This window comes from Botryllus schlosseri, chromosome 7 (assembly GCF_051294905.1).
Source record: "Botryllus schlosseri isolate E-star chromosome 7, Bs_hap1, whole genome shotgun sequence".
Classification (NCBI taxonomy): Eukaryota; Metazoa; Chordata; class Ascidiacea; order Stolidobranchia; family Styelidae; genus Botryllus; species Botryllus schlosseri.
Window position 1 is genome coordinate 6879187 of NC_137242.1, and position 26386 is coordinate 6905572.

General features: G+C 40.9%; 1 protein-coding gene across 1 annotated transcript; it reads left to right on the top strand.

The window, feature by feature from the left end:
* Positions 1-2649: 2649 nt before the first annotated feature.
* LOC145443860 (hemocyanin 2-c chain-like) lies at positions 2650-24973 on the top strand. Its single transcript, XM_080321823.1, has 9 exons — positions 2650-3011; positions 3998-4114; positions 4183-4341; positions 5828-5934; positions 5995-6130; positions 6280-6457; positions 19374-19506; positions 19961-20173; positions 23887-24973. Exons 1-9 carry the CDS (start codon positions 2816-2818, stop codon positions 24268-24270), a joined length of 1623 nt encoding a protein of 540 aa, XP_080177949.1. The 5' UTR covers positions 2650-2815; the 3' UTR covers positions 24271-24973.
* The last annotated feature ends 1413 nt before the right edge of the window (positions 24974-26386 follow it).

The following is a 26386-nucleotide window of genomic DNA, read 5'->3' on the forward strand; positions in this document are numbered from 1 at the left end:
GATAACTGGCATTGACTTTTAATTGTACTCTACTAATCAGAAAACTAGAATTATCTAGCTGTCCAAGTATGCACTACACGCATACCAACACAAAATGAAGGTTAGGATCCGAAGTGATATAATATACACTAGGATCGCGGCCCGCTCTTTATATTGTAAGTAGTGTCATGTCGTCTGTACGGGTCTAGCTACACTACTACATTCCTCGTACAGTAGGTCGAGAAATGATAACACCGCGCAATTTAAATCATCGAGCGCCAATATCTCTATTTCGAAGTCATACATTTCTAAGGAAAAGAAATATTAGCGAGAGGAGAGATCAAAGTTAACTGTCGTTTGGTTGAGGTTGAATCAGTTATAGGAGGATGTTGAGAGAAAGTATAATTCTGAGTATTTAGTACATTAGTTAATTGCAGAGGTGCAAGACGTTTCAAAAAGCAAGTTTTAACGTTGAGTCGCACACATTTACCAATTGATCGGAGGTCGATACTTTTTAAATTGCGAGATGCGTGCTCGCAGAATAACGATTGAAACTACAAATAGGGGAAATTTTCGAAAGCATGTTCACAGTCACCGTCATGCGGAGGAGATAGTGCAGTGGTGACGGAGTTTATTCTGGGCTCCTCTTCCCCGCGTCGCTTTTCTTATGGCGACAAAAAAGACCCGATGAACGAGCGCACTTTCACGGAATGGAAAGAGCAACAAAGGGCCGCGTTTTTTTTTTTTTTTAGGGGTCTGGAGGGGCCACAGCCAACCTCCCCCCGTGGGGATAGTTATGACTACAGCTGAGATATTCCACCCAGCTGTAGGCACTCCCCGGTGGTAATAGGGTTGCTAAGTCTCGAAAGGACACGAAGAACCCATAGTTACTTCGGTTCGTCTTCTTTTTCTTCTTTAGTTTCTCTTCGGGTTAGGGTGCGACCAACAGGGGTTTTGCGGGAAAAAACGGAGGACCCGGCGAAAAAACCCTGCCCTGTTGGCTCCAAAGAGCTGGCACAAGCAGGCTTTGGAGGGGTGCGTCAGTGGCCGCTTATCCCTCCGCTACCGTACTTGTGCCTGGGATACTGCCCCGTCAAGCGGTTTCAGATCCCGGTGTCGGACTATGAAAGCCTGGCGGCCATACTCGTCCTGGGTGTGAGAGTGATTGGAGAGTCTGGTTCAATATGTAAGGGTCAGCACATCGCAAGGGCTCACGGCTCACAATACGATGCTTATTTTTTTTTAGGGGTAACCTGGAGGAACCGCAGTAAACCTCCACCCCGTTACGCTTGCGGCAGCCCATGTGGCACTACACCACCGGACTATTGCCACAAGCGCCTTAATAGGTCACTCTTGTGTCCAAAGTACACGAGAGCTCCCAAAAGGTTGCTTCCTGTTCGCTTTTTTCTACCAATAAGTTTCTTCACTTTTTGGTGCAAACAGTTGGCACAAGCAGGCTTTGGCTGGGGGCGTCTGCGGAGGCTTGTCCCGCCGCCACCATACTTGTGCCTGGGATACTGGCCAGTCAAGCTGACACAGATCCCGGGGTCGGAATATGAAGGCCTGAAAGGCCATACTCTTCCTGGGTGTGCAAGTGATTGGGAGTATTGGTTGTACCACGAGGGTTTCGCACCGCCCAGCGTCCAGTAAGGCGATGCTTACCTTAATACAGCCAAATACTCCAATGAATAAATCTCCTCCAATACAAGCAAACGACCAAAAATAAATTTGGGCCCCTTCGAGCTCCACCCAATTGGAGGTTTGCGGTGCGGCAGTTACGGTCCTGTTATAGTTCGTATAACTCTGGTGTACATTATGGAAGTCCACTGATCCACTCACGTCGCGAAACCCAATAATCTAATCCCCGCATCCACTGTGTGATGTGGGTTTTAGCTCCACTATGGTGTGGATTGGGACTCGGTAAGCTAAACAATTCTTTGGTGTATGGGACACGGCAGAGAAGCGGAGAAAGAATTTTTGAATATATAGCTGTACTGTACATTAGGGCTCTTCAAAAATGACTTTTTTTCTTAAATCGTACTGGCTACTTGATAAAATTGTTAGGTTACCTAATTTAAGCCTACACACAAAATTTGGTTCAATTCCAGCCAGTAACCGCTCTGCTACAGGAGAAGAAAGTTTCTATATATTATATAAAAATAAATGATACCGAACACACTCGGAAAAGTCTGAGAATATCTGTATCCATGCTCGGCAATTTCGCGTTCTCCCAACGGTGTAAGCTTTGTACCAAGGTCCTAGCGAAACCAGTTTTGTCATTCTCTTATTTTCTATACAAACCAAAGCAGAAAAATCACATAAGATATTGATGCCGAATAGGAGTTAATCGAAATCGTCAGTGCTAGTTTGAATATCAATGAAGTTAAGGTAGTTATTATGACCATTCGTAACATTGTGCATTAAAGCAGCCTATCTGCGTTGCGTAAAAATCAATAGATTCCGCTAAATTTGGGCACTTTGGTTCAGCTCACTTTTGGCCGAGTTAAGTGGAGGAACGGCTTTGTCCAAGCTGAGCGCAAAAAAAACACAACGCATTCAAACAGTACTGTTGCACATTAAAATACTTGCGGTACTGTAGCGTAATGCATTAATTGCATCTGAGCAACAGTGCCGTATTTTGAATGTGTTGTGTGCCTTTACGCACGGCCAATGTGCACGTATCAATCGAAATTTATTCTTCCTTCCTGTTTCCTCGGATATTGACAAATTCTACTCCTGATCACGAATCAGTTTGCCATATCGTAACATATCGTCCGGGATTGCGCAGGTTTTCATACAATACTGTCATTTTTTCAGAAATATTCGTTGCAGGGAGATGAAATTGGTAGGTTATTGCGAGACCAGCTCCGTCTTGTTAACGCTATTATTGGTGCAATATGGTGATGCGAATCGCCATCATGATTCGCTTGTATCTGCGGAATTACGTGGACAGGAGGATTTACGATACTCAAGGAAGACTGTCCATCGAAAGTCTCTGTACTCGGTACAAAAGGAGAAATGTTACTCGAAAAGTAAATGCAGACTTTGCAGTTATAGTAATTTTGGTGCGGGAAAAACATACCTAGGCTACTCGCTGCCACACATCACGCCTACTTTCACTATAAGGAATTTTTTCTATCCAGTGTCCACATCGACTTAACACAGAATTACCACCCGTTCTCCTTTAGTAGTATTTGTCGATATTTTTCAAGAAACCAAAAATGTCCTCCAAGGACGCCCAAATGTCCTTCTTTTTAGAAATTCATCCTCATTTATAAAGCTCTGACAGTCAGGCGATTGTACAGTGACACGGTATAAATGATGAGGTATGTGGATTGCGATAGCAGTGACTAAAAAAGGTCAAACATAACAGATTTTATGTTAGAGCGTTTATTTGTGGAGTCTAGTTGGAAAATAACCTCCTTTTAGTCAACACAATAGTATATTCCCCATAGAAATGCACAAATTACCCGTTTCTCGTACATTGTTATAACTTTTGTAACTTGTAAAATGTGTCCTTTTTTCCGTATCTCAAAATATGTTAACCCTATAACTTAACACGGTTTCTGAAGCAAGTGGCATATTGCTTAAGAATTTATATTGTGTCTGTTTAGTGCTTTTATATTGTATTAATAGTTTCACCAGTTACAAAGTTACAGCAGCCGGGAGACATAGACCCTACTACGATAACGAAATATAGCTTCCAAATACAAGTTATTTGTGGCTTCGTCAGTGATTCCAAATCTACATTCAACCGAATTCTGTTTTCTTTCTACTTATTTGGAATGATTAGGAAGTCACATCTTCGACTTGTTACAAATTATAAATTTACATCACTATACTTCCACATTCGATGGAATAGCATCAATGACTAATTTAGTCACATCTGCTAACATATACTCAACTCTGCAGATATCCAGTATAGGGTGTTACCGCTAAGTAATCGAAAATCAACCTTGTTGAAAAATCATTTTGCAAACCTTTTTCAATCCTGACTCGTGCAATTGCTCCTCTATAGACAAGCATGCCTGCGACGTAGAATGCGACCAAGGGATAATTCGCTACCATGACGACTGTTGCGTGTGCATTTGCAAGAAAAATTACGCGCTTGTCGATCAGACTCGGTGTATTAGAGGTACGAATAGATATCTCGCGAGCTAATCACTCTGCTGGGCATGCTATACACTACCATGAATTTCGCAGCGAAATGGACGGCCTGGGCGTCGTGGAGTAACTGTATCAAGTCTGGTTGGGGAGGTTTACAAACTAGAGAACGTAAATGCAAGGCGTCCGGCGCGATTGCGGCCGGAGCGTGCGTTGGGCGTGGAAGCATGTCACGAACGTGTTCAGAAGTAAAGAAAAGTAAGTCAAGAAGTTGGTCGTCGCAATGTAGTCGCCTTCCTGAAAATTGAATGCATATGGGCTTATCGATGTTGTGCAAACACCCACCAACGATCCACGTGGTATACAAAAAGAGCGTGTATTCAGATCCAAAGGGCCCAAAAGGATGATACTAGAAAGCAAAACTTAACTCAGAATTATATCGCAGTCATAAACCCTATGTCCCTACGTGCATACTTTCTTACGACCCTACGCGCATGCATAATGTGGATGTTGTACTCGATTTTTATCGCGGTATACGGGCTGAAACCGGAAGTTTGTAAGGACGCATTCTGATTGGACAATGCGTCTCGGCGTTGGTATGTTTTGGCTTCGCGTGCAGTGGGTGTATATTCACACCCTATGTAAGGGGTGGTGCGCGGGTGGAAAACGCACCCTTTTGGTTACGAGTGTACTAGCAGAGGTATATAGTCAGTACGAGAGTTGGATCAATTACATGAATTCAGATCATTCGCAATTACTTTTGCTCCCTTGTATGTTTCAATGACATTACAATTACAATTACTGTTGAGCATATAATTGAATAATCATAAATTCAACTTCGGTAGAGAGGTGTTCTTTGACAGCTGTCGCTGCGTAATTCGCAGCAATCACAAACTATTCATGTTTCATTCCTGACTCGTAGAATACCCTTTGGTTAAACAAAATAGAACTATTCCTAATCATGAGTACTGAAAAAGTGAAAAATACAAACGCAGAAAGATTTTATAAGCGACTGTTAACAACCAAAAGTTTGAGCGACTGGCAACGACTAACAACCAATAGGCTACAAGACAGGCAATGAAGTGTAATAAAACGAATACACAAAGCTGAATAACGCAAATGAAATGTAATTGGTAAGGAGTCAGCGAAAAGGATGATGGCGATAAGGTGTGTAAATTAAAATAAATGCAAAAGGAAAGAAACCCCTGATAACTACAAATTACAAAATTTTGATTCGCATTTACATTCTTACTTGCTCAAAAACTGTTGGATTGCATTTGATGAACATTAGGGTGCGACAAGTATCTGGCCCCAGTAAATTTCACGGTCAGTCACGGCGAATACAGTTGTTTTTTTTATCGTAAAACGAAGCAGCGTCAATTATTTTAGGTTGTGCTTGTCAGGTCTCGATAACAATGTACTGTATTTGAAATTGCAATTAGGCAAATAATTTATCAAAATACAAATTCATGAAAAAACGTAATTATTACATTCAGCTCTATTACAAATTACAATTGATTCCACTCTGGTCAGCACTTCTACTTTTTCAAAGTACTCAAGCAGCTCGTACCTATACTCTCTAGTGGTTATTATTTTCGATTACTTCCATCTCGGATTATAACGCATGCAAAGTATATTATGCTCTGGCTGGCGTAAGAGATGCACCAGTCTTGAGAATGATATTCTGGTATAGTCAGTAGAAACGATCTTTAAAAAAATATCCAATCGTGCATTTCTTGAAAAGGTTTTCGAATTCGGAAAAATCTAAAAGAGCTTACTGATTACGAAATTCACGACCTCATTCAAGCTATGACAAAGTTCAAGAGAGATACCTCAAAAAATGGATACCGGGTAAGAATCAAGCGTTTAAATGTTGTATTAGGTTACTATCTACATCACCTTACTATTCAGAATATCATATCTTGGCATGGGTGGCCAGGTCGGTGTCCTTGGTATCACAAAAGTCACAAAGACAACCATTGCAGTTGGCATTATCATCCACTATTTCTTCCGTGGCATAGACTTATTACGCTTCAGCTGGAAGACGGCAAGTTTCTTGTTTGTTTGAAAATTTTCCATTATTTCAGTTAGCTTACATGCCTCATTTTCGTGGATAACTATAGCGTTATATCGTTTGGCCACTTCATTTGTTTTCAATTGTTCATAGTCAAAAGTTTATTGTTTTATTTTTGTCAGGCCTCTCCCGCTTTATGCACAACAAGACTCTGGGAATACCGTTTTGGGACTGGACTGAAAAAGCGAAGGATATTCCGGGTTTGTTGAGAGATCAGCCAATATATGACCCAGTGTTGATGAAATCAGTTCACAATCCATTTCACAGTACATATATTAGACAACTGCATGGACATCGTTTGTGAGTACACTAGAAAAACTTTTTACTTTTACTGAGTCAGTTATATGATGGTGGTAAACTGGTAAAAACGTAACTACATGCTCTGCAAGAATTCATTCGTAGATAATAGATATACTTCCGATTTGACTGGTACCAGCATCAGATTCATTTCCTGCTGTATGGTAGGCCGGGTACATGGTTGTGTGACAGTGCTTCTCTTGAGTACTGATAGGGAGTCAAGATCGGTCTGCAACACTTTGAAGCAGGACATTCTGCGTTTGGTCGAAATCGGTAGTGAATTGACGGCTGTATGAAGATAATGCGTCGATAACGCTCATCCATATTACAGTTTAGGCTTTATGATTGCTTCTGAGCGGCATCAACTTCTTCTGATGCCGGTTTCTAGGCGGAGAAGCCTGTCTAATCGGAGATATTCTGAACGCAAATCATTTTAATACTAATATCTATAATCGTCAGATTATAATTTCATCTTAACAAGACACACACGAAGACACAATGCGATAAGACACAATTAATGAACAGATAAGAGGATGCCGAACGACCAGTTGCGGTCTCCTGAACTGGCATCCACCTCGGTCTATAGTGCCCTATGTTCCTTTTGCGATGTTCGTCTCTATTCCGCGGCTCTTTCTTGCTCTTTCCGTTCTTTGTGAGTGCGCTCTTTCGTCAGGTTTTTTCTGGGCTTGTTTGTCGCTGTTAGAACAGTGAATTATTATATCACTTGATTGCCCCAGTTGATACGTTTGGCGACGTTTAAAACGTCAGTATGTACTTCAGCATTGTGGCATTATATGCCCCGAGTCGTCGTTAGGTATCGTGTACCAGTGTACCTTGTTATAACATATATAGGTTATTACTAGGGCGATTTGTTTAAACTCAAAAAAACCGAAGATTTGGACCTAAAAATCAAAATTTTGACATTTTTTCACCTTGAAAAATTCAATTTTTACCAAATTTTGACCTAACGTATGCCAATTAGATGTTTTCCCACATAGTGTTAGAATTGTACTACTTATATTCCTTTCTGGCTGGAACTGTCTGTCCTTACGAAGTATAGTTTGGCCTGAAATAACTTTTTTGACTCAAAAACTGACAAATTTTTACATGAAAAAACTTTATTTTATCGAAATCTGCCGTATGAAGAATTCCGGTAGTTACATCACGTATTATGGTAGAAATATTTAAAATTTGCCGTACAGTTCAACGAAAGATACTTTCCTACATTCTCGGGTAGAAAGTGTCTGTCCTTACTACGTAGCTTGCCAAGAATGGAGAAGGAACGTTTAACAGCAGCAGTTGTTGGCTGAGAACACTGAAGTTGTGCGTACACTGCTGGTGACACAGCGTATTGCTTCATCTGATAATGGTGTCAACATCACAATATTTCATCATGCGCTTCTTGCTATAAAAGAACCATGCAATGCCCACGCAGTCTTGGTTCAGTAAAGATATTGCGATTCGTTGAGCATATCACCATGTCAACGTATTTGTTTCATTCGAATGTTTATGCTTCACAATGAGCAAACAATGGGCAGTCTACAACGGTAGGCCTGTAAAGTAGGCTACAAGCTGGAAAATGTCAAATGATCAGTTCACCGACAGTGCAAAATCTACGATACAAACGTAATAGTTAATATTTAAATTAAAATGTTGGGTTGGAATAAGCAATATGACGTCATATATATCGTCATGAGGTTCATGTTCGCGTTCAAACAGAACCTTTCAAAAAGTTCGCGTTCATACGAACCTGAACCTTTCAGAGGTTCGCACTGTTCACACCATCCCTAGTAAAATGGTCGGCAGACACTTTATATAACCGGGAGTGAGACAGACGGTACAAAATTGATTCCTAATAACACCAGATAACAAAATTTTGCAAAAGCTTTAGTTAACTAGAATATTTTATGTATTTTGTTTTAGTATTCCAATTTGCATATTACAAAAATACCAAAATTTTTCTGAAGTGTCCCAAATTTGGATAAAATATTAATTTCACTAATTTTTGATTTTACTCATAATTGCTCCGTATTAATCACAATAATTATTTGTTGGAGGTAAGAAAACGCTAATGAAAAGGTTAATATGAACAAATATATAGCTTATTCATGCATCAAGTAACAAATCAACACTTTAAAACTCGTCAGAAGTGGTTTTGTTTGCGTCACTTGCGTCTATGAAATGAGAAACCTTCTCTTATTATAGACCAAAAATAACACCATGTACCAAAATTTTATTTGAGTGAAAATTTTTATATATTGTGTTTTGCTATTTCAAACCAATCACTAAAATACAAAAATTTCTTTTGAAGTGTCCCTAGTCTTTGGAGAAATGTCATTTCTTGTGATTTCTCGTTTTACTCAAAATTGTCCTGTAACAATATGCATAATTCCTTATGGAACATACAAATCTACTAACAAAACGAAGGAATATGCACAAATAGTAGCTATCATAGATGATGAATTGAATGGATGGAAACACTTCAAAAATTTTCCGAAGTGGTTTTGTTTGCATGATTTGGGTCTATAAACTGAGAAATCTGCTGGTATCACGGAATACCGTGAAAATCGTTCATGCCCTTTCTCGACGAAAGACGTCGTTCCCTAGTTTCAACCTTGGAGTCAGAATTTTCGCATTTCATTTAGTGAGTCCCGACTAAATCATCAAGTTCGTGTTGGTTACGAATGTGTGGTTTAAGATTTATATATATATTAGGGTTGCCAATTGCCATACGTCCGGAATTTCCCGGACATGTCCGAAATTTCACTGTTCAAATAGCGTCCGGGAGGAATTTCTAAAATATGCCAAATGTCCGGAAGTTTGACGTAGGCTCATAATTTTTTCGTAAATCAGCATAAAAACAATATGTTTTGGGAATATTTATGCTGATGCATGATATTTTTCTTCGCGCTGCGCGCGATTTACTATCACATTTATTGATTTTAATATGGAGACTACCACCCTCGCAAAAGCTGCCATAAAATCTAAACATAAAAACCTTCATTTACTGGAATAATCCTAATTGCAATCGCATTGTACGAGAACGGTATATTCCTAGAGATGGATAAGGTCGTAAATATTAGGGTTACCATATTTTCGTTTCACAAATTCCGGATGCTCTTCAGCGCCCACTAGCGGATTTCCGAATCATGTTTGAGTACATTGTCGAATAATATGACGTCACACCAGCAACGCCTTGTCTATCGACTAGAGGTGGTCACGATCCGATTCAGGAGTATATGGTTGTGTATTGTAAGTTGTAACCAGGGCCGAAGTCACATTTTTTCAGCCCCCTCCCGCCCAAATAAACACTGATCTTGGGCTCACCGTGACGTAGGGTAGGCTATTCGATCCAACTGCTGGGGGCTAACTATATGCGTCTGGTCGTTAAATGATTTGAATGAATTGTATCAATAATATTAGTTCGTCCATATATTGCTGTACAATTTTGATCCTCTCTCCGCCCACATGATCAGAGTTAGCGGTAGAGCTTGATTAGGATGATGACTTCGAAAATGTAAGGAGCGTGATTCTACATCGTAAAGTCATGTTCATGTCACGCCGGTAACATTATTTATCAGCCTAATGCCGATGCGTACTGCACCACTGAGCTATATAAAAACCACATATCCGGTGTTTTCTAACCTTTTATGGTCGTGACTCCATTTCCAATTTGAAAAGGTGCCGCGGTCCAGCTCAAAGTTTGATGAGCCGATTACTAATTAGAGGTCGGCACATTTGCCCAGACTTACTCACGGCCTATTTTGGAAGCTAATTACGTTCAACATCTCTGCGAACCCTAGAATAAAGGCAAACTACCTCCGGGTTTAGAACCACCATCTTTGAATAAAGCATCCAAACGGCCTGATCTAAACCGACTCTATTAGGAAACCGTTATCCTGTAATTGCGATTAGAATTAGACTTCTTTTTGTAGATGAAGGTTATTTATTATTTATTTTTGATCGCAGTTTTTACGAGGGTGGTAGTTCCCATTTTAAAACCAGTATATATGATACTAAATCGCGCGCAGCGCGAAGAAAAATTTCATGTAGCATAAATCTGCCCAAAAATAATCTTGTTTATATTGATTTACGAAAAAATTATAAGGCCTTCAAAATTCCGGACATTTAGGCACATTTTAGAAATTCCTCCCGAACGCAGTTTTTACAGTGAAATTCCGGACATGTCCGGGAAATTCCGGACGTATGGCAACCCTAGTTTATATGCTTTATTCAATGATAGTGGTTCAAAACGGGGGTCGCTTGCCTTTATTCTGGGGTTTGCGGATATGTTGAACGTAATCAGCCTCCAAAATAGCCCGTGAGTCAGTCTGGGCAAAGGTGCTGACCAATGTTCCCTCTAATTTTTCACGAGTCTGCGCAAACACGTCAACTTACTGCGCAGGCCCATGAACAACAGTGCGCAACCAGGCCCCCCATAAGGTGATAAACCGAACTTCTGGGGGCCTTCGCCCCCCAGTCCCCCCTCGGCCCCTACGTTTTTTGCCGCCACTTACCATCTAAATTGGGTGTCCCTTTAGTGGGTGTATAGCATTGACGCGCAAAGCGCGAAAATTTTATATAATTCATGATTGAATCGGTCAATATGATCGGGAATTGCATATATATTGCTATTAATATTTATCCTCCCTCTGCTCACGTAATCAGATTTACCGGTAGAGCTGATCGAGTGAAGTGTGTTCGAAAAGGTAGGACCCCTAAATAATAATCAAACATCTTCGGGCGTACCCGTTGGTATAATGACTTCGGTATATGATGCTATTTCGTGTCCTCCTATCTGCTGTGTCAGAAGATATTGAAATCGCCCAAACGTAAGACGTATACGGTTTCAAATTGTCATTTCTTCTCTGAAAAAGTTGCATAAATTTCAAAAAAATACTCCATAATTTATGTTTATTCGTGAAATAATTTTGGCTCCCCTTTGAGATCGGGTCCCCCAATTGGGGGGTTTGGGGTAACCCAGACGTGTGTGTATCCATTCGAGTCACATGATTCATTGATAGAATCAAAGTAGAGCATTTACATTTAGTTTTATTGCATGCCACCAGATCATCACATTATGAGTGAAGAATGGGAACTACGCTCTAAACATTATGTGGTCTCGACTTGAAGTTAAGCCATTGAGGGCATTTATTTTCAGAAAGTCACCGCGTTTAAATATCTTTGGGATATGCACCATAACACACGTGCGACTCTGTGGTGTCGCAAAGGATTAAGAAGCATTCACACGCAATGGCGATAAACCTCGACATCATGGATATCGCACGTGTGCTTTGGTGCATATTTTGAGGGTCATTTGGCTTCAGTTCGAGTGCGGTGGCTTTCCTAAGAAAACGTATGCTATTCTTTTCCATATTTTGCTTCTAGACATATTTTGCAGACCTTTCTCGCTCGAAAAAGAACAATTCTCAACTAATTTTACAATTTTTTCTTCCGTTTTCACATGCTCAGACAACCATTTCATGTTAAACGAATCGCTTGCATATTGCCATTATCCTATCTCACCATACGTGATCAGATTCGCCTGATGGAGGTGATGACTTCGAAAATTCACGGCATGTAATTGTACAGTAAATCTTACGCAATGTTCATGCCACGCGGAAAATACTATTCGTTAGTTTCTCGCAGATTAACTTTGAGCTAGCCCATTGTTATTTATAACTTTGTTAAACCATGTTATTTCGCCATTTCCAGAAAAGATTGCGCTATTGAAATGAAATCAGTATCGCTCACGCGTACGAGACCATACTAAAAGAAAATTTCGTTCGCGAGGCGCACGTGATTGCATATTCTCATTTCTTCACGGAGCGCAATATCTACCTTTGCGGGCAGCACTTGTGCCTCGCCTTCAGACTTCAGCGATAGCACTATTTTCCCCTGGCTATGTTCCCTATAAATTTTCTGCGCGCCTGCGCGGTCCCTTGGACAACAGTGCGCAACGACTGAAAAAAAATCATCATTTCGGATTTTTTGTGCGCAGCCTAGATTTTCTGTGCGCAGAGACCGTTTCAGCACTGCGCATTTGCGCACGTGCGCAGCTTAGAGGGGACATTGGTGCTTACTTATTTCAGCAATCAGCTCGTCAACTTTTGATCTGGGCCACGGTACATTTTCAAATTGGAGATGGAGTCGCGACCATAAAAGGTTGAAAACCACTGGATGTGGGGTGTCTATAAAGCTCCGTGGTCATATCGGTAGGACATGAACATGACTTAGCGATGTGCAATTACGCTCTCTGTATATTCGAACTCATCATCCTCCATGCTCTACCATACTAACTCTGATGATGTGGGCGGAGAGTAGTAGTAAACTAGTAATATATGGAACGACCAATATTATCGACAGAATTCATTCAAATAATTTACCGACCAGATGCATATAGAAACCAGATTCAAAAAGCCCCCCCCCCCCCCCCGCCTCCCCATCCCCCCATAAGTTGCAGTCCCAATTACACAACACACAGCCACATACTCCTGAACCGGATCATGACCACACCTCTGGTCTATGAGCGAAGCTTTGCTAGTGTGACGTCATAACTCATTTTAAATCCACTAGTGGGCGCTAAAGAGTGTCCGGAATTTGGGTTGCTGAAATATGGTAACCCTAATCCAGTGGTTCTTAACCTTGCCTCCAGCGCCCCCCAAGTAGCGCTGGCGATTTTGAAGGGGGCGGAAACGCTCAGGGGGCGATATGGGGGGCGCTGGGCTCAGGGGGGCGGTATGGGGGGTGCTGGAGAGAAATGGCTTCGCTGTAGATGATGTGATGGTAGGACATAACCTTAATGAGTATTCAGAGCAAATTAACACCGAAAACTTCGTTATATATAGCCTACAAAAGACATATAGGTTTAATTGTCCATATGCGCCTAAATGACTGGCACCTAATGCTCCTGTCTTGGCAATCTGAACCCCAGAAGACGAATTCCATCTGGCAGGGCAAAATTATATGCCGGGGAAGAAATACTAATTTGAAATCGTGTGCGTCTTTTAGTTTAGTACGATTGGGCGACAGGTATACCTAAAACTAGATATTCCTATTGGGCGATATCCCTGTTGGGCGATTCTATATTTTTTGATATAGCAGACAGGAGGTCACGAAATAACATCATGCAACGAAGTCATACCAACGGGTTCGCCCGCTCGAATATGTTTAATCATTAGTTACGGGCCCTACAGTTTCCAAGACACCTCACAATGTTCGCTCTACGTTTTGACGAGTCTGCGCACACTCAACAACTCACTTCACAGACCCTTAGACGACAGTGCGTAACTACTAAAAAAAGGTCATAACTTCGGATTTGGTGTGCGCAACGTAGATTTTCTGTGCGCAGAGACCGCGTCAGCACTGCGCACGTGCGCAGATTAGAGGGAACACTGCACCTCACTCAGCTCTATCGGTACATCTGGTAACGTGAGCAGAGAGGACAAGAAATTGATAGCAATATATTTGCAATTCCCGATCTTACTGACCGATTTCATCATGAATTATCGAATGTTTTCGCGCTTCGCACTGGCTCGCTTAACAGTACAGCTGATTTCGTGGCAAAAGCGAACAAAGTGATGGGGGGCGGTCGGTTTATCATTCTATGGGAGCCCAAGACCCAAGTTATTTCGGGGGGCCTGACGAAGTGCCGTTTCGTTCCTGCCAACGGGTATACGCCCCAAGATGTATAATTATTATTGAGGGGTCCAACGTTTTCAATCATACATCACTCAGCTCTACCGGTAAATCTGTTTATACGTGAGCAGAGAGAGGATAAAAATTGATATCAATAAACATGCAATTCCCGATTATATTGATCAATTCAATCAATACTTATTGAAATTTTTCGCGCTTCGCGCGTCTAGGCGAGAATAACTGGCTGAGTAAATGGACACCCAATGTATAGATGATTAGTATCAGCAAACAGCAGATATCCGAATGGGGGGTCTGGGACCGAAGCCCCCTGGAAGTTTGGTTTATCACCCGACGGGGGTCCAAGACCAACGTTTTATTTGGGGGGGGGGCTGACGAAGTGATTTTACGGCCCTGGCAACGAATTGATTGTACCTACGGGCACGCCCGAATATGTTTAATTATTATGTACGTGCCCTTTATTTTCACATACAACAGCTCACTCAGCGCTACTGGTAAATCTGATTACGTGGGCTGAGAGGATAAAAAGTTTATAGCGACTTGGATATGTAATCACTAGGGCCATTTAAAGTCATATTTTTTTCTATGCATCAGTAAGCCGTGAAATCAATTTTAACGCAAAAACCGCATCCATATGGGGTATATTAAGAAAGTTATAAAGTCATATAAAGTCATATTTTCCTGGTTAGGTCATATTTGAGTTAGAAAGTCATATTGTTGTATACTTTAAATAAAAAGTGCCAATTGAAGCAATTACGCACTAAGAAAGTAAGGCAATTTCTGATTGAACGAAGTCAAACTGTAGGGTTAGGCTACATAACATTACAGTCGCAGACCTATGAGGTCACACATTGCATTATGAGGTCACACATTGCATTGTGTTGCTACACAATCTGTTTTACTTCTGTGCACTGAAGTGGGACGTCGACTTCCACAAGTGAAAGAAATAGTCAACGCACGGGAAGCTGAAGGAGTTATTGTAAAGGGCGTCAAAGATTCAGTGAACGATGCAAAGTTGACGAGTCAGTCAACAGAAATAGCCTCCACTACAAAAATATTTAAAACTTGATACTGAAAATGGAAAGTTGTGCGTACACTATCAAAGCGGCTGCTAATGCTGATCTAAATGCCCTCGATTTCGGAAAAGATCCGCTTGAGCTCAAAAATTACATTAAGAAGCGATTGGACAAAAACGATGTGAAGCAAATTATGGAGCTACAAAGACAAGACATTTCAGCAGCGCTGTATGCAAAACTGCAGAAGTGTCAACCAACATCAACGTCTGTGGAGAGCTCATTTTCCTCACTTAAGTCATTTTTACGTCCAAATCGTAACTTTAAAGACTCCAACATTCCACACTACATGAAACTGTACTACAAAAGTGGTTTAAAATAAAAATGGATGTGTAATTACAGTTATGTTGTTCCTGTTTTACTCGTCAGTTCCATGAGTGACGTTGGTTACATGTAAAAATACACGATTTTCGCATAAAGTCATATAAAGTCATATTTTCCCAAAAATAAAGTCATATAATGGATTTTTTAAGGTCATATAAAAATGGCCCTAGTAATCACCACCTATTCATTCATGCATTATAGAAAATTTTGGTACCTAGGGCGACCAGGCCACACAAACTTTGCTGACCATCGAAACCATGCTACGGGGTTGTTAGGGGCGAAGCCCTCAGAAGTTTGGTTTATCACGCTATGGGTGCGCAAGGCAATCGTTTTTAGGGGGTTGACCAAGTGCTGTTACCGCCCTCCCTCTTACTCATTGGCTATATTACATTCCTTACAATATGAGGCTGGGGGGCGCTGGAGCACGATAATTTTTGAAAGGGGGCGCTTCAGGAAAAAAGGTTAAGAACCACTGCCCTAATCTATATGAGAGATGTTGAAGTCGTCATCGGAGTCATTTTCTGCATCTTTAAGCCCTGTTGAGTATTCTGGAGCTTTTTTTGGCCCGATAGTTTTGGCAGAGAAAACTTACTGCAATACGGAACAGGTGCTGCAGAGTATGGCATAGAAGCATATGCAATGTCAAGTCCTTTCTTAGATATTCTGAACCTTGGAATGCCACCCATAGAGAAATAAGTCTTCTATAAGGTTTCCAATTTCCCTTCAGCTTCTTTAATCTCCCTTTAGACGTCCGTCCATGTTTCATCCGCATGTTTCGCAGATTATATGAAATGCCCAGCTTTTATCATTGTCCCTAATCTTCATGCCAAGGTAAAGTTAATAAGCATACAAACCTTACTTCTATCTTTATTTTATGCTCAACTTGTTTCAAACTGATATACAGACCACGGATATATCAAAATCGGCCAGCAGGCAGATTACATTTGTGATGTCGACATTAATGATGAGATTAGACTCACTAGATCCACAATCAGACCCACAATCAGAACAAAACGAAAAGGAATTTGAGCTTGCTTGCAGAATGATGTTTTGGACTCAATATGACAGGCCCAATCTACGAGATAACAATTGCGTATGTGTCCGAACTCGTTGACCTTTCCAGTTAGGCTTACGCAATCTCCAGAGTTATAGTCATTTCCATTTCTGCAGATAATTAGTCAGGTCAAGTGCGAACATGAACCGTGTTGAATCTTTGTTCCGTACGCCGTTTACGCAGTTACCGCACTTCACCGGCAGACCTCTCGCGGCACATACGTTACAATCACTGTTGTCGGTAAATTCATGTTACCGTACCATCATTAAGTTACTCGTTTACGTTGGGAAACGCCATTGTGACGTCATCTTGATAGAAAGTCGCTTGCAGCCCTTGCCCCACCAGCCGATATTGTCACGAGCCGCCACTATACAATATATATGGTATGTTTTCAGTCCGCTCCGTTTATAATGCTTTGTGATAATTAGAATATATCAACTTTAATCTTACAAAAGAATCCAAGCAACATCAACTTCCATCGAATCCGTTCAGATTGCACATTATCATAATTTCAAAATATGACATCTCTGTCCTTCGTAATCAATAAATCAATAAACGGTCAGTCGGTTGTCGAAGCATGTAAATGATATCGTGGACGTGAATTCGACATAATTGAGTATTCTCTGTATAAGTATAGATAACTAACCTACGGATAGATACGTAACAGCCGTCGTCACGCTCTCTTGCCCGGAGGAAATCAGTGCTCAGCAATCTGAACGCAGCATAATTGCTAATCCCATAGCTGACGACCTGAGCGCTCAAATTAAATAGAGTTGATCTTATTTAAAAGCTACTGCCGCTTTCATTATGAAAATATACATTAAAAGTTCATTAGGGGAATGCAACCAGCTCGAAATAGCCTGCAAAGTCTGAAAATCGGCATTGTTGCTAACAATGGCAGAGACGCAGCACAATGACCATAACAATGGACCTTGCATGGTTGCGATTGTTAACAACGATGCAGATTTTCAGACTTTGAGGTGAATTTTGAGTGGGTTCCGCTGCGATTATCAGATTTTAATGTATATTTTCGAAATCAGTGCGACAGTAGTTTTCAAATAAGATCAACTTTATTCAATTTGAGCGCACAGGTCATCATCAGCTATAGGATTAGTAATTTACTAATTATGCTGCGTTCAGATTGCTGAGCAGTAATTTCCTCCGGGCAAGCAAGCGTGACGACGGGTGTTGCGTATCTATCCGTAGGTTAGTTATCTATAGTATAAGTCAGCCTAGGCTAGATGCGAACCGCTTATAGTCCTATTCCAGGGGTCGGCAAACCCTGGCACGCGTGATTTTTCGTGGCACGCCAAATGATTTGACGCAATGACCAAGTTTTAGCAAAAAGTGAAACAAAGCCCGTAGGCGACCCGAACGTATTTCAGATTTTAATTATCTTGATTTTTTCGCGCTTTACGCGTTTCAATGGAAATCAATTTATTGATTATAATGTGTAGTATAACTCAGCCTAGGCTAGATGCGAACCGCTTATAGTCCTATTCCAGGGGTCGGCAAACCCTGGCACGCGTGATTTTTCGTGGCACGCCAAATGATTTGACGCAATGACCATGTTTTAGCAAAAAGTGAAACAAAGCCCGTAGGCGACCCGAACGTATTTCAGATTTTAATTATCTTGATTTTTTCGCGCTTTACGCGTTTCAATGGAAATCAATTTATTGATTATAATGTGGGACCCCCCCCCCCCCCCCAATAGGCATAATGTACAGAAATGAGTTCAACCGTATTAGCAATTACGAAAGAACGGCAACTTAACATTGCGTGAAGCCGCTTGGATGCTATAGTTTAGGAGTGTGCGCTGTGCAGCCCGCGAGAGCGCGACTATTGTAGGCATTTCGATGCTGGACATTTCACGCTATAGAAGACACCACATGGACGTTGTGTTTCGAGAAACATGCGACTCCATGCGGTGGTATGCGGTGTCAAAACGATTTACGGCGATAAAACCCTAAAAAAATATAACCGCCGCATGTTGGCCAGAACGTTCGCCATTGATATGTCCACTGTCCGAAATAACCAGCGCCCGCAACTTGAGCCTCACGTGTCAAATGAGAGAGAGAGAGAGAGATCGGATTTATTTTCGTCGGCACCATCGAGATGCTTTCACGATGGAGACCCACAGAGGAAAGTTATCACCCCGTGTCTAAATGTGAATTTGGAATAATGCTCGTCTCACGAAAGGAGATATTCTTTTAGTTTCGTCTGGTACGTGTAAGCGATTCCGATGTATCTGGAGCAGCAACAACCATTAGCGCTTTACCGCGACCTTTGGAGATTAGCAGACAAATCTATAGTGCCAGACCAACATTAAAGTGACAGCACATCTACTTGTATGATGCACTGATACAAGGGCGGGCACATCATCATCATTAGGACATATCATCGTAACAACATTGATTGGCCTGTCACTAATTGAATATGGTAGCGAACACAGTTGGCTTGGAAGCAACCGACGCAACCACAGAAGATCGATCATTGCGCTAGTCAAAATAAATGTTGCAAACATTACTTATGACGATATGTCTAATGCGATAGCGACCTATAATAATTTTAAGAATCACTGTCGTAACCGAGGCCGTTGCCAGCTGCAGATAACCTTTCTTGAAACGCTAAACATGACAAAATTAAAAATGCTTGGCACGCCAGTTGGTAATAATTTCACATTTTGGCACGCCGCATACAAAAGGTCTCCGACCCCTGTCCTATTCTTTTCGAATTTTTCATTCGTGGCGCAAGCCTAAAAGGTTGCCAAGCTGTAGCCAGTATAAATTTCTAATCATTTTCCTGGTTATAGATACACTCAGCGTCATCCTTGGTATCAGGGACTGTTGATGCAGAAATATATTTTGAAAGGAACGGTACGGGCATTACTAAGTCACAATCATTACGATTTCGCAGAGCAACTCTCTCGAAATCCTCACGATCAAGTAAGTTCAATTACTCGACGTACCATGTAATGGTTAGGTTTGTTTTAAATAGACTTGAATCCCCAAGCAATATATGCGTCGCAGGTGTTTTGAATTTGATATTCGATTCAACTGGACTCATATTGTACGTTGGCGACTCTGACTCTGACTTCTGACTGGATAGCAATTGTGTATAGTAATACAGTAGGCCTATAATATAGTATAGTGTAGGTGCAGCACCGTATGGTAAATTATAGCTTCTATAATGAGAGTCACTATCAGAGTTGTAGTTTAAACTAACAGAGTCGTGAAATTCACTTTTGCAAGCAGCGTGGGAGTATAATTTTGAGTCCAAATCTGAAATAAGATGAAGTCGTGGGTCGAAGTCATTTGGAATCTCGGCGAAGTGGGACGTGGAGTCGTGTAGATATTTGGGCAATGCCACTTCCCTATAGTTGGTACATATCCCATTCAGATACACGATTGCTTCTGCTGGAGCTACGAAACATATTACGGGATACGTCGCTGCGACTACGGCATGCCCACCGTTGATTATGCAGCGTTCGATCCGGCATTCCTACTTCATCATAGCGCGATCGATCGGTTATTTGTGATGAGAAGACTACTGGAAGAAGAAAATGGAATGTCCGATTGGACTTCGAGCCGCACGGCTGGACAGTATGCAAAGGTAAAGATTTGGCGAAGCAACAATCGATGTAAATCAGGGGTAAAATTCAATTGTACTAAACCAAAATGATATATGTATCCGTCACACGATAGTATACTCAGCACTTTACATTACCGGATATGACAAATCGAATTCGCCTTCCGACACATACCGCTTCGGTTACTTCAGTGTGTAAGGATGTGCAGTTCATGTTCCAAGGCTAAGGACCAATGCCGTGGGTGTCTAATTTAGAAGACAATGACAATACCCCAAGTCGTTTCGACGCATTCATATCTATTCATTATATCTTGTATTGTTGTTGTATTGATAAAAAATATCAATATATGACTGACCGGGTGATTTGCGTATCCTGAATCCAGTGTCACCTCGAGTCACCTTTTTCGTATGACTTGACTTGACTCGAGTCACTTTACTAAAATGACTTGACTTGACTTGACGTATCAGAAATGTGAATTGACTCGTGACTCGAAGAAAAATTCAAGAGTCAATTTCAAGTCATCAAGGAATCGGTAATCCATGAAGATCACTGTATCTTGCATATGTTTTTTTGTGGTGTATTGAACTGATAAAATTGCTAATAAACCAATGATGATGATGATGATGTTCGGATTGTTCGCGAAACGCTGGTGTAGCCCGTGAGAGCGACAAATTATTCAATGATCGTGCGTTTTACTGAGCTCCATTGTTCTTACACAAATAAATTTATCGCAAACTAAGTGATCGAAGCTTACAGCTTACGTTGTTATAAACTAGTAGTAAAGTAATTTAGTAGCAAAATGTCTATTTCTGTTGTCTGTTCTTACCTTAACCAAACATCTTGTTTTATTGAAATTGAATTCGAAGATAGTTTGTATCAGAGGTCTCAAACACGCGGCCCGCGACACCATTTTGTGCGGCCCGCGACGGCATTTTGGAATTTCATGTATTCACCAATATATTCCAGTGCCGTATATCTTTTTTAGATATATAAACATAAAGTTCACGTGCAGCTACTATAAAATAACCGAAATCTCAACAAACTTCACTATCACATCACTTTTAAAAGCTACCATGCTGTGGAAGATCGACTATTACGTCTCATTTCTAGTTTATAATGATACGACATGACCCGTTGATGATTCGTGACTGAAAATTGTGATTTGGTTTGATGCGACCTTTTCGTTATTCGATTTTGGATTGACTGGGTGATTAAATTAAAATGACTCGAGTTGAGTCGGGTCAAACGTCAAAATCAAAGAAGGACTTGCGACTCGGATCGGTGACTTGGTTGGTAAGCCTATGGACGCAAGAATCTGTGATACTGTCATGGGGAATAGTAATATATATAAAAAGGATGTAGCATGAATTGCGTGGGGTAGGCCTATATAGCTATCTAATCAGGTCAGTATGGCAGCCATTGGTATTCTGTGACCCCTGTGACGTATAGTTGAATATATGCTATGTGTTGTTTGTTCTCTTTATCCATGTTATTATCGTTGGCGAGTAAGATAGTAGTACGCTCTACAGCTGTAACACCAATGAATTCTTCGCCGATTGGACATTTCGATTCCATGGGTTCTTAACCAGGGTCCGTAGACTCCATCGGGGTACGAAGCACCACATCAGGGTGTACGATATGCATTGTGGAATTAGGCCTATATTCTGTGGAATATATTCTGGGCCAATTGATTCAGCTGGAAAATAGTCCCCGCGCTGCGCGCGATTTCATGTGAATGGGCTTTCTGATTTTAATATAGGTACCATCAGAAACTGTGGTGTAAATGGACAGGGGCTACTAGAAATCTTATCGGAAGCACAAGGGGTACGATCGCTAAAAAGGTTAAGAAGCAATGCTATTACTATGGCTCGATAATGATTATATTTAGGTTGTTATTGGTTATTGATATATTCCAATATTAATCGAAGGCAAAATCGAACGCTGATTTAAGTTTGACTTTGGCAATGACAATAACAACAGCCGATACTTATCACGACTTTATCAAAACCAGGATTATGCTACACCGCTAAAATGCTCTGATATCAGATCAATCTTCAGTAGATTTTAAAATATTTTACGTAGAATTGTGGCACGATAAATGTCCACTAGCTGCAATATTATAGCCCGATAGTTTTACAATGTCATGAGGCATGCTCTCGTATGATGTCTATAACTCATTAATTAAAAAAATTATGCCCGACACAAAATCAATTTTATTGAAATATTTGAAAATGTTTTTTTTTCGTGTCAAAAGAGTGAATAATGCAATAGCAAATTACATTGCCACGATGTTTGTGGAATGCCTGTCTGCAAGGTCCCGTCAAATAAGGCCTACTTTGAAATTATACATTGAATATCCCTAAGATTGGTGCTGCGGCCCGCGGCGTCATCAAAAACTGGGAAATGGCCTGCGAGCACATTTGAGTTTGAGACCTCTGGTTTATATAGTCCTCAACCATTGGCGCATATCAATTTGGAAAATCAATTTGGTAAAGGTAATTACATCTTATCAATTTGTTTGTCTATTCTCTATTTTGACTGGTAACTATGATAAACTGAGGCTATGCAATTACTTACGTAATTTAACAGTTCTACGTATATGCGAGCGATACAGCTACTTCTTGCGTTTACATTTACGTCTGTTTTCGTTCATCGGTTCGGAATCAATGACCACTCAATCTATATTTCAGACACATCGAAAAATGCAATGACGTAATCATGCCTCATACTCCGAAAAGGCAACTTGACTTGAATGATGACTTGACTCGTGACTTGACTTGACTTGACTCGACTTGACTCGACTTGACTCGAGTCACCTCCAAAAATTGAGTGACTTGACTTGACTCGAGTCACCTTCGAAAATCAATTGACTTGACTTGACTTGACTCGAGTCAAAATGTGCAATGATTCGAAATGACTCGTGACTTGATCCCAACACTGCCTGAATCCCGCAAAAGAGGTAGTGAAAGCCCAGATGGTTAACGTATATAGAGGTGGCACTTCAAAAGACATGCCCACACTACCTCAAGTAGAAGTAGAAAATGAAGAACCGGAAATAACTAAAGTATGTTAGCTCATTTACGTAGATTTGGTCGATGTGATCGCATACCTTTGGCACTTCATCAGATGAGGGTTAATATTTCGAAATCCTAGGGTTCATGTTATCGACAAACGCAAAATGACCAATGACGCTACAAATGGCTGCAATTTGCGAAAATATATTCAGTTACCCTGATACAGTCGCTCTCTCGCTCAGTCGTCATGACATTCTCACTCATAAAATTGATCCAATCATACCCTAAACTACATTTTACTTTACAAAATACGAAGTGAAACATTCAGTAGTGACGAGAGTAAAAAAACTGTCAAGAAGTGTAAGTATAATTCAAGTAGGAATAATCCTATACTTGAGTACTCGGAGAAAGCAGTAGTAGCCTACTCCGTTACTGACCACCTATATGGCGGTAAGGTCCAGCTATTACGTTGCCATCACTTTATCTCACGTATCCGTGAACGTATCTGAAGAGACTCTCGGTGGTAGGCTCACAGAACTTCAATATACAAAAATAATATGGCTCATAAAATGCCTGTGACGTCATATTTGGTGGTACGACTGTTGACATACAAAGATCTTCTGAGATCTCTAGTAGTTACTGACGATAATCCCTGACGATTGTCAATCGAAATTACGAGGCTGTATTTTAATATGAATATGTTGTTCAATTGTATATTTCAGGGACTGCATCGTGTCGGCCACATAGTGCCAAAGGATGTCACAGAGTCTTTCCGCTGGCCCATGTCTCCGTTCTGCAACAAAAGCATGAATCCTAATCCTCTCACGCTCGGAAAATATCGATGGACGGCTCACAAGTCGTACTACAACACCCAACTGTTTGGATACAAGTACACCAACTTCAATCTTGGCGGCGGTTACTCTTGGGAGGATTTGAAGAAGGATTACAAAAGAATCGTGGTGGATTCACGATTTTGGAATGATGAGTATTTCGATACTAAGATCGGGATGTTGTATCCTGATAATTCGAAGAATCTTAAACGGGTCATGGAATGCACGACGGAATACTCCAACCCGCCGTTAAACACCTCGATCACATGGAACTAAACGGTTTTATACAAGCGTAGATATAATCACTTAATTAATCGTAGAAAGCGCGGACAGATGCCAAAGACATTTTCACATCGCGACCAGCACTTCGTGGTGACATTCCTAGATATTGCCAAGTGTACGGTAATACAGCTCAACCTACAATCATATTGATATGGCCTTGTGAATCTTAAACCAAGACCACGCGGTCGGGAGTATATACGTGATAAGACAAGACTGGTGACGATATCAGGGTTGGTGGAATGCGGTATCGCATAAAACGATAAATAAACACTCAGAAGTAGAAGTTACGTCGAAAATTTCGGCTGAAGTACAAGTAACGATGTCCGAGTACAAAAAAGTAGTATTCTAGGCACAGTTTTGCCTAAAAACGATGAAGTAGAAGTTGAAGCAAGTCATAACCACATGAGGAAGTCGTGCAACTAGGCAAAAGTACTCCTGAGTATGAGTACTCCGAAAAGTAAAAGTACTTCGTTACCGACCATCACTGTGAGTATAGTGCGATTATAGGAAAGGCTACTTGAGTATACTCCCGGGAAAATTAGGATTTCTTCGTTACTGACAGCCTCTGGGTAGAGTGCTTCGACTGCATTAAGACGCTATACCAGGGGTTCTCAACCCGCGGTGTCTTTCATTATAAACGCAATTACTACTGGCGCTGATTTGTTACATATTAATTGTATTTGGTAATTGTAATTGACTACTTATTCTTTGTTGTGTTCTAGTTTCCTGATATATGCTTGACGTGATTGTTATTGTTTTGAATCGGTATTCGGCTGTGCTCTTGTTCCAAGAGAATCCCGCTGTTGTGTAGTACACTTTAAAAAAAATTTAAACAAGAACAAGGAACGGGAAATAAAACAGCAAAAACTGGGTCTGTAATGTATCTCTGCGTGGAAAAATGAATTTGCTTTCTCAGATATAAATGAAAAACAGATGTGCCATATTTGTCGAAAAACAACTGCCGTAATGAAGAGTAGTCTCTCTGCTGTCTCTTAAAATGATACTGCAACAGTTTCTTCTGTATAGTTATACATATCGCCGGATCTCAGAAAACGTTACCAGCTATAGGTGTCAAACCGGAAATCCATATTTAGAGGCGTTGTTAAAATTGCGGACGACGTCACAATCTTACTTGGTACATCGCGAAATCCGAGAAATATGCTAGAGAAGGTGTAAATTCAATAAAACTTAAACATACTGTGCGAATATTCGCTGTTTCCCAATCTTAGCAGCAAGGACAACATCGCCTTACAAATTTCGAAGCTACTATTATCTGATTGATTCAACCGTGACCAGAAGAGTAAGGGAAATGTCAGTCGATGTTTTTTCGCATTTTCTGAAACACGTTGCCGCATATAGATTCACTTTAGCCACCTATAGCATTTGACGAATCCACCAACATTGCATAGCTAATTATCTGGGTGCATTTTATCAGAGTGGGCATATTTGCAGAGGAAATGTTGGCAGGTCAAACGTGGGGAGGGGACCAGCGTAAATCATCAACTTGACCAAGCTGACTTCTGTAACTATATTAGTGCAGGGCTCCAGTCATGGAAGGAAAGGAGAAGGGTTGATTGGTTTGCTCAAAAAGGACCCAGAACGCCTGATTTCTTCTCATATCACTGAGAACTCAAAGTGATAATGGCCGCTGTCACGAAAAAGTTAGCCTACCATTCTTTTAAACTTTCTCGCTCACGCATTGAAACATACAGTTCGGTTATATGGTGGGCGGGTTGGTTTAAAAGTTCATATACAGAACTGGCAACGAATGCATTGTACGCTCCATTACTTGCGCCGATGAAAAAAACATATTCTCACAAAACAAACAGCAACCACAAATTTACGAACACTGACCAGTGTCCATTAATGCCTTTTAGAATGCATAACAATGTACAAAATGCCCGTATATACGACTGGTAAATAGGCTACGGTAGGATAAATTTAATATTAGCCCATAAATACATCGTAATAATGTTCTGCGGCCCGCCGCGTTTTTTGCTGTTAAAATGCGGCTCGTTATACAAGGGAAGTTGAGAACCCCTGCGCTACAGGTTCGTCGGTTTTGTCACGAATACAACAGTCTTCTTCTTTCGGTCTTGGTGTTCGCGGA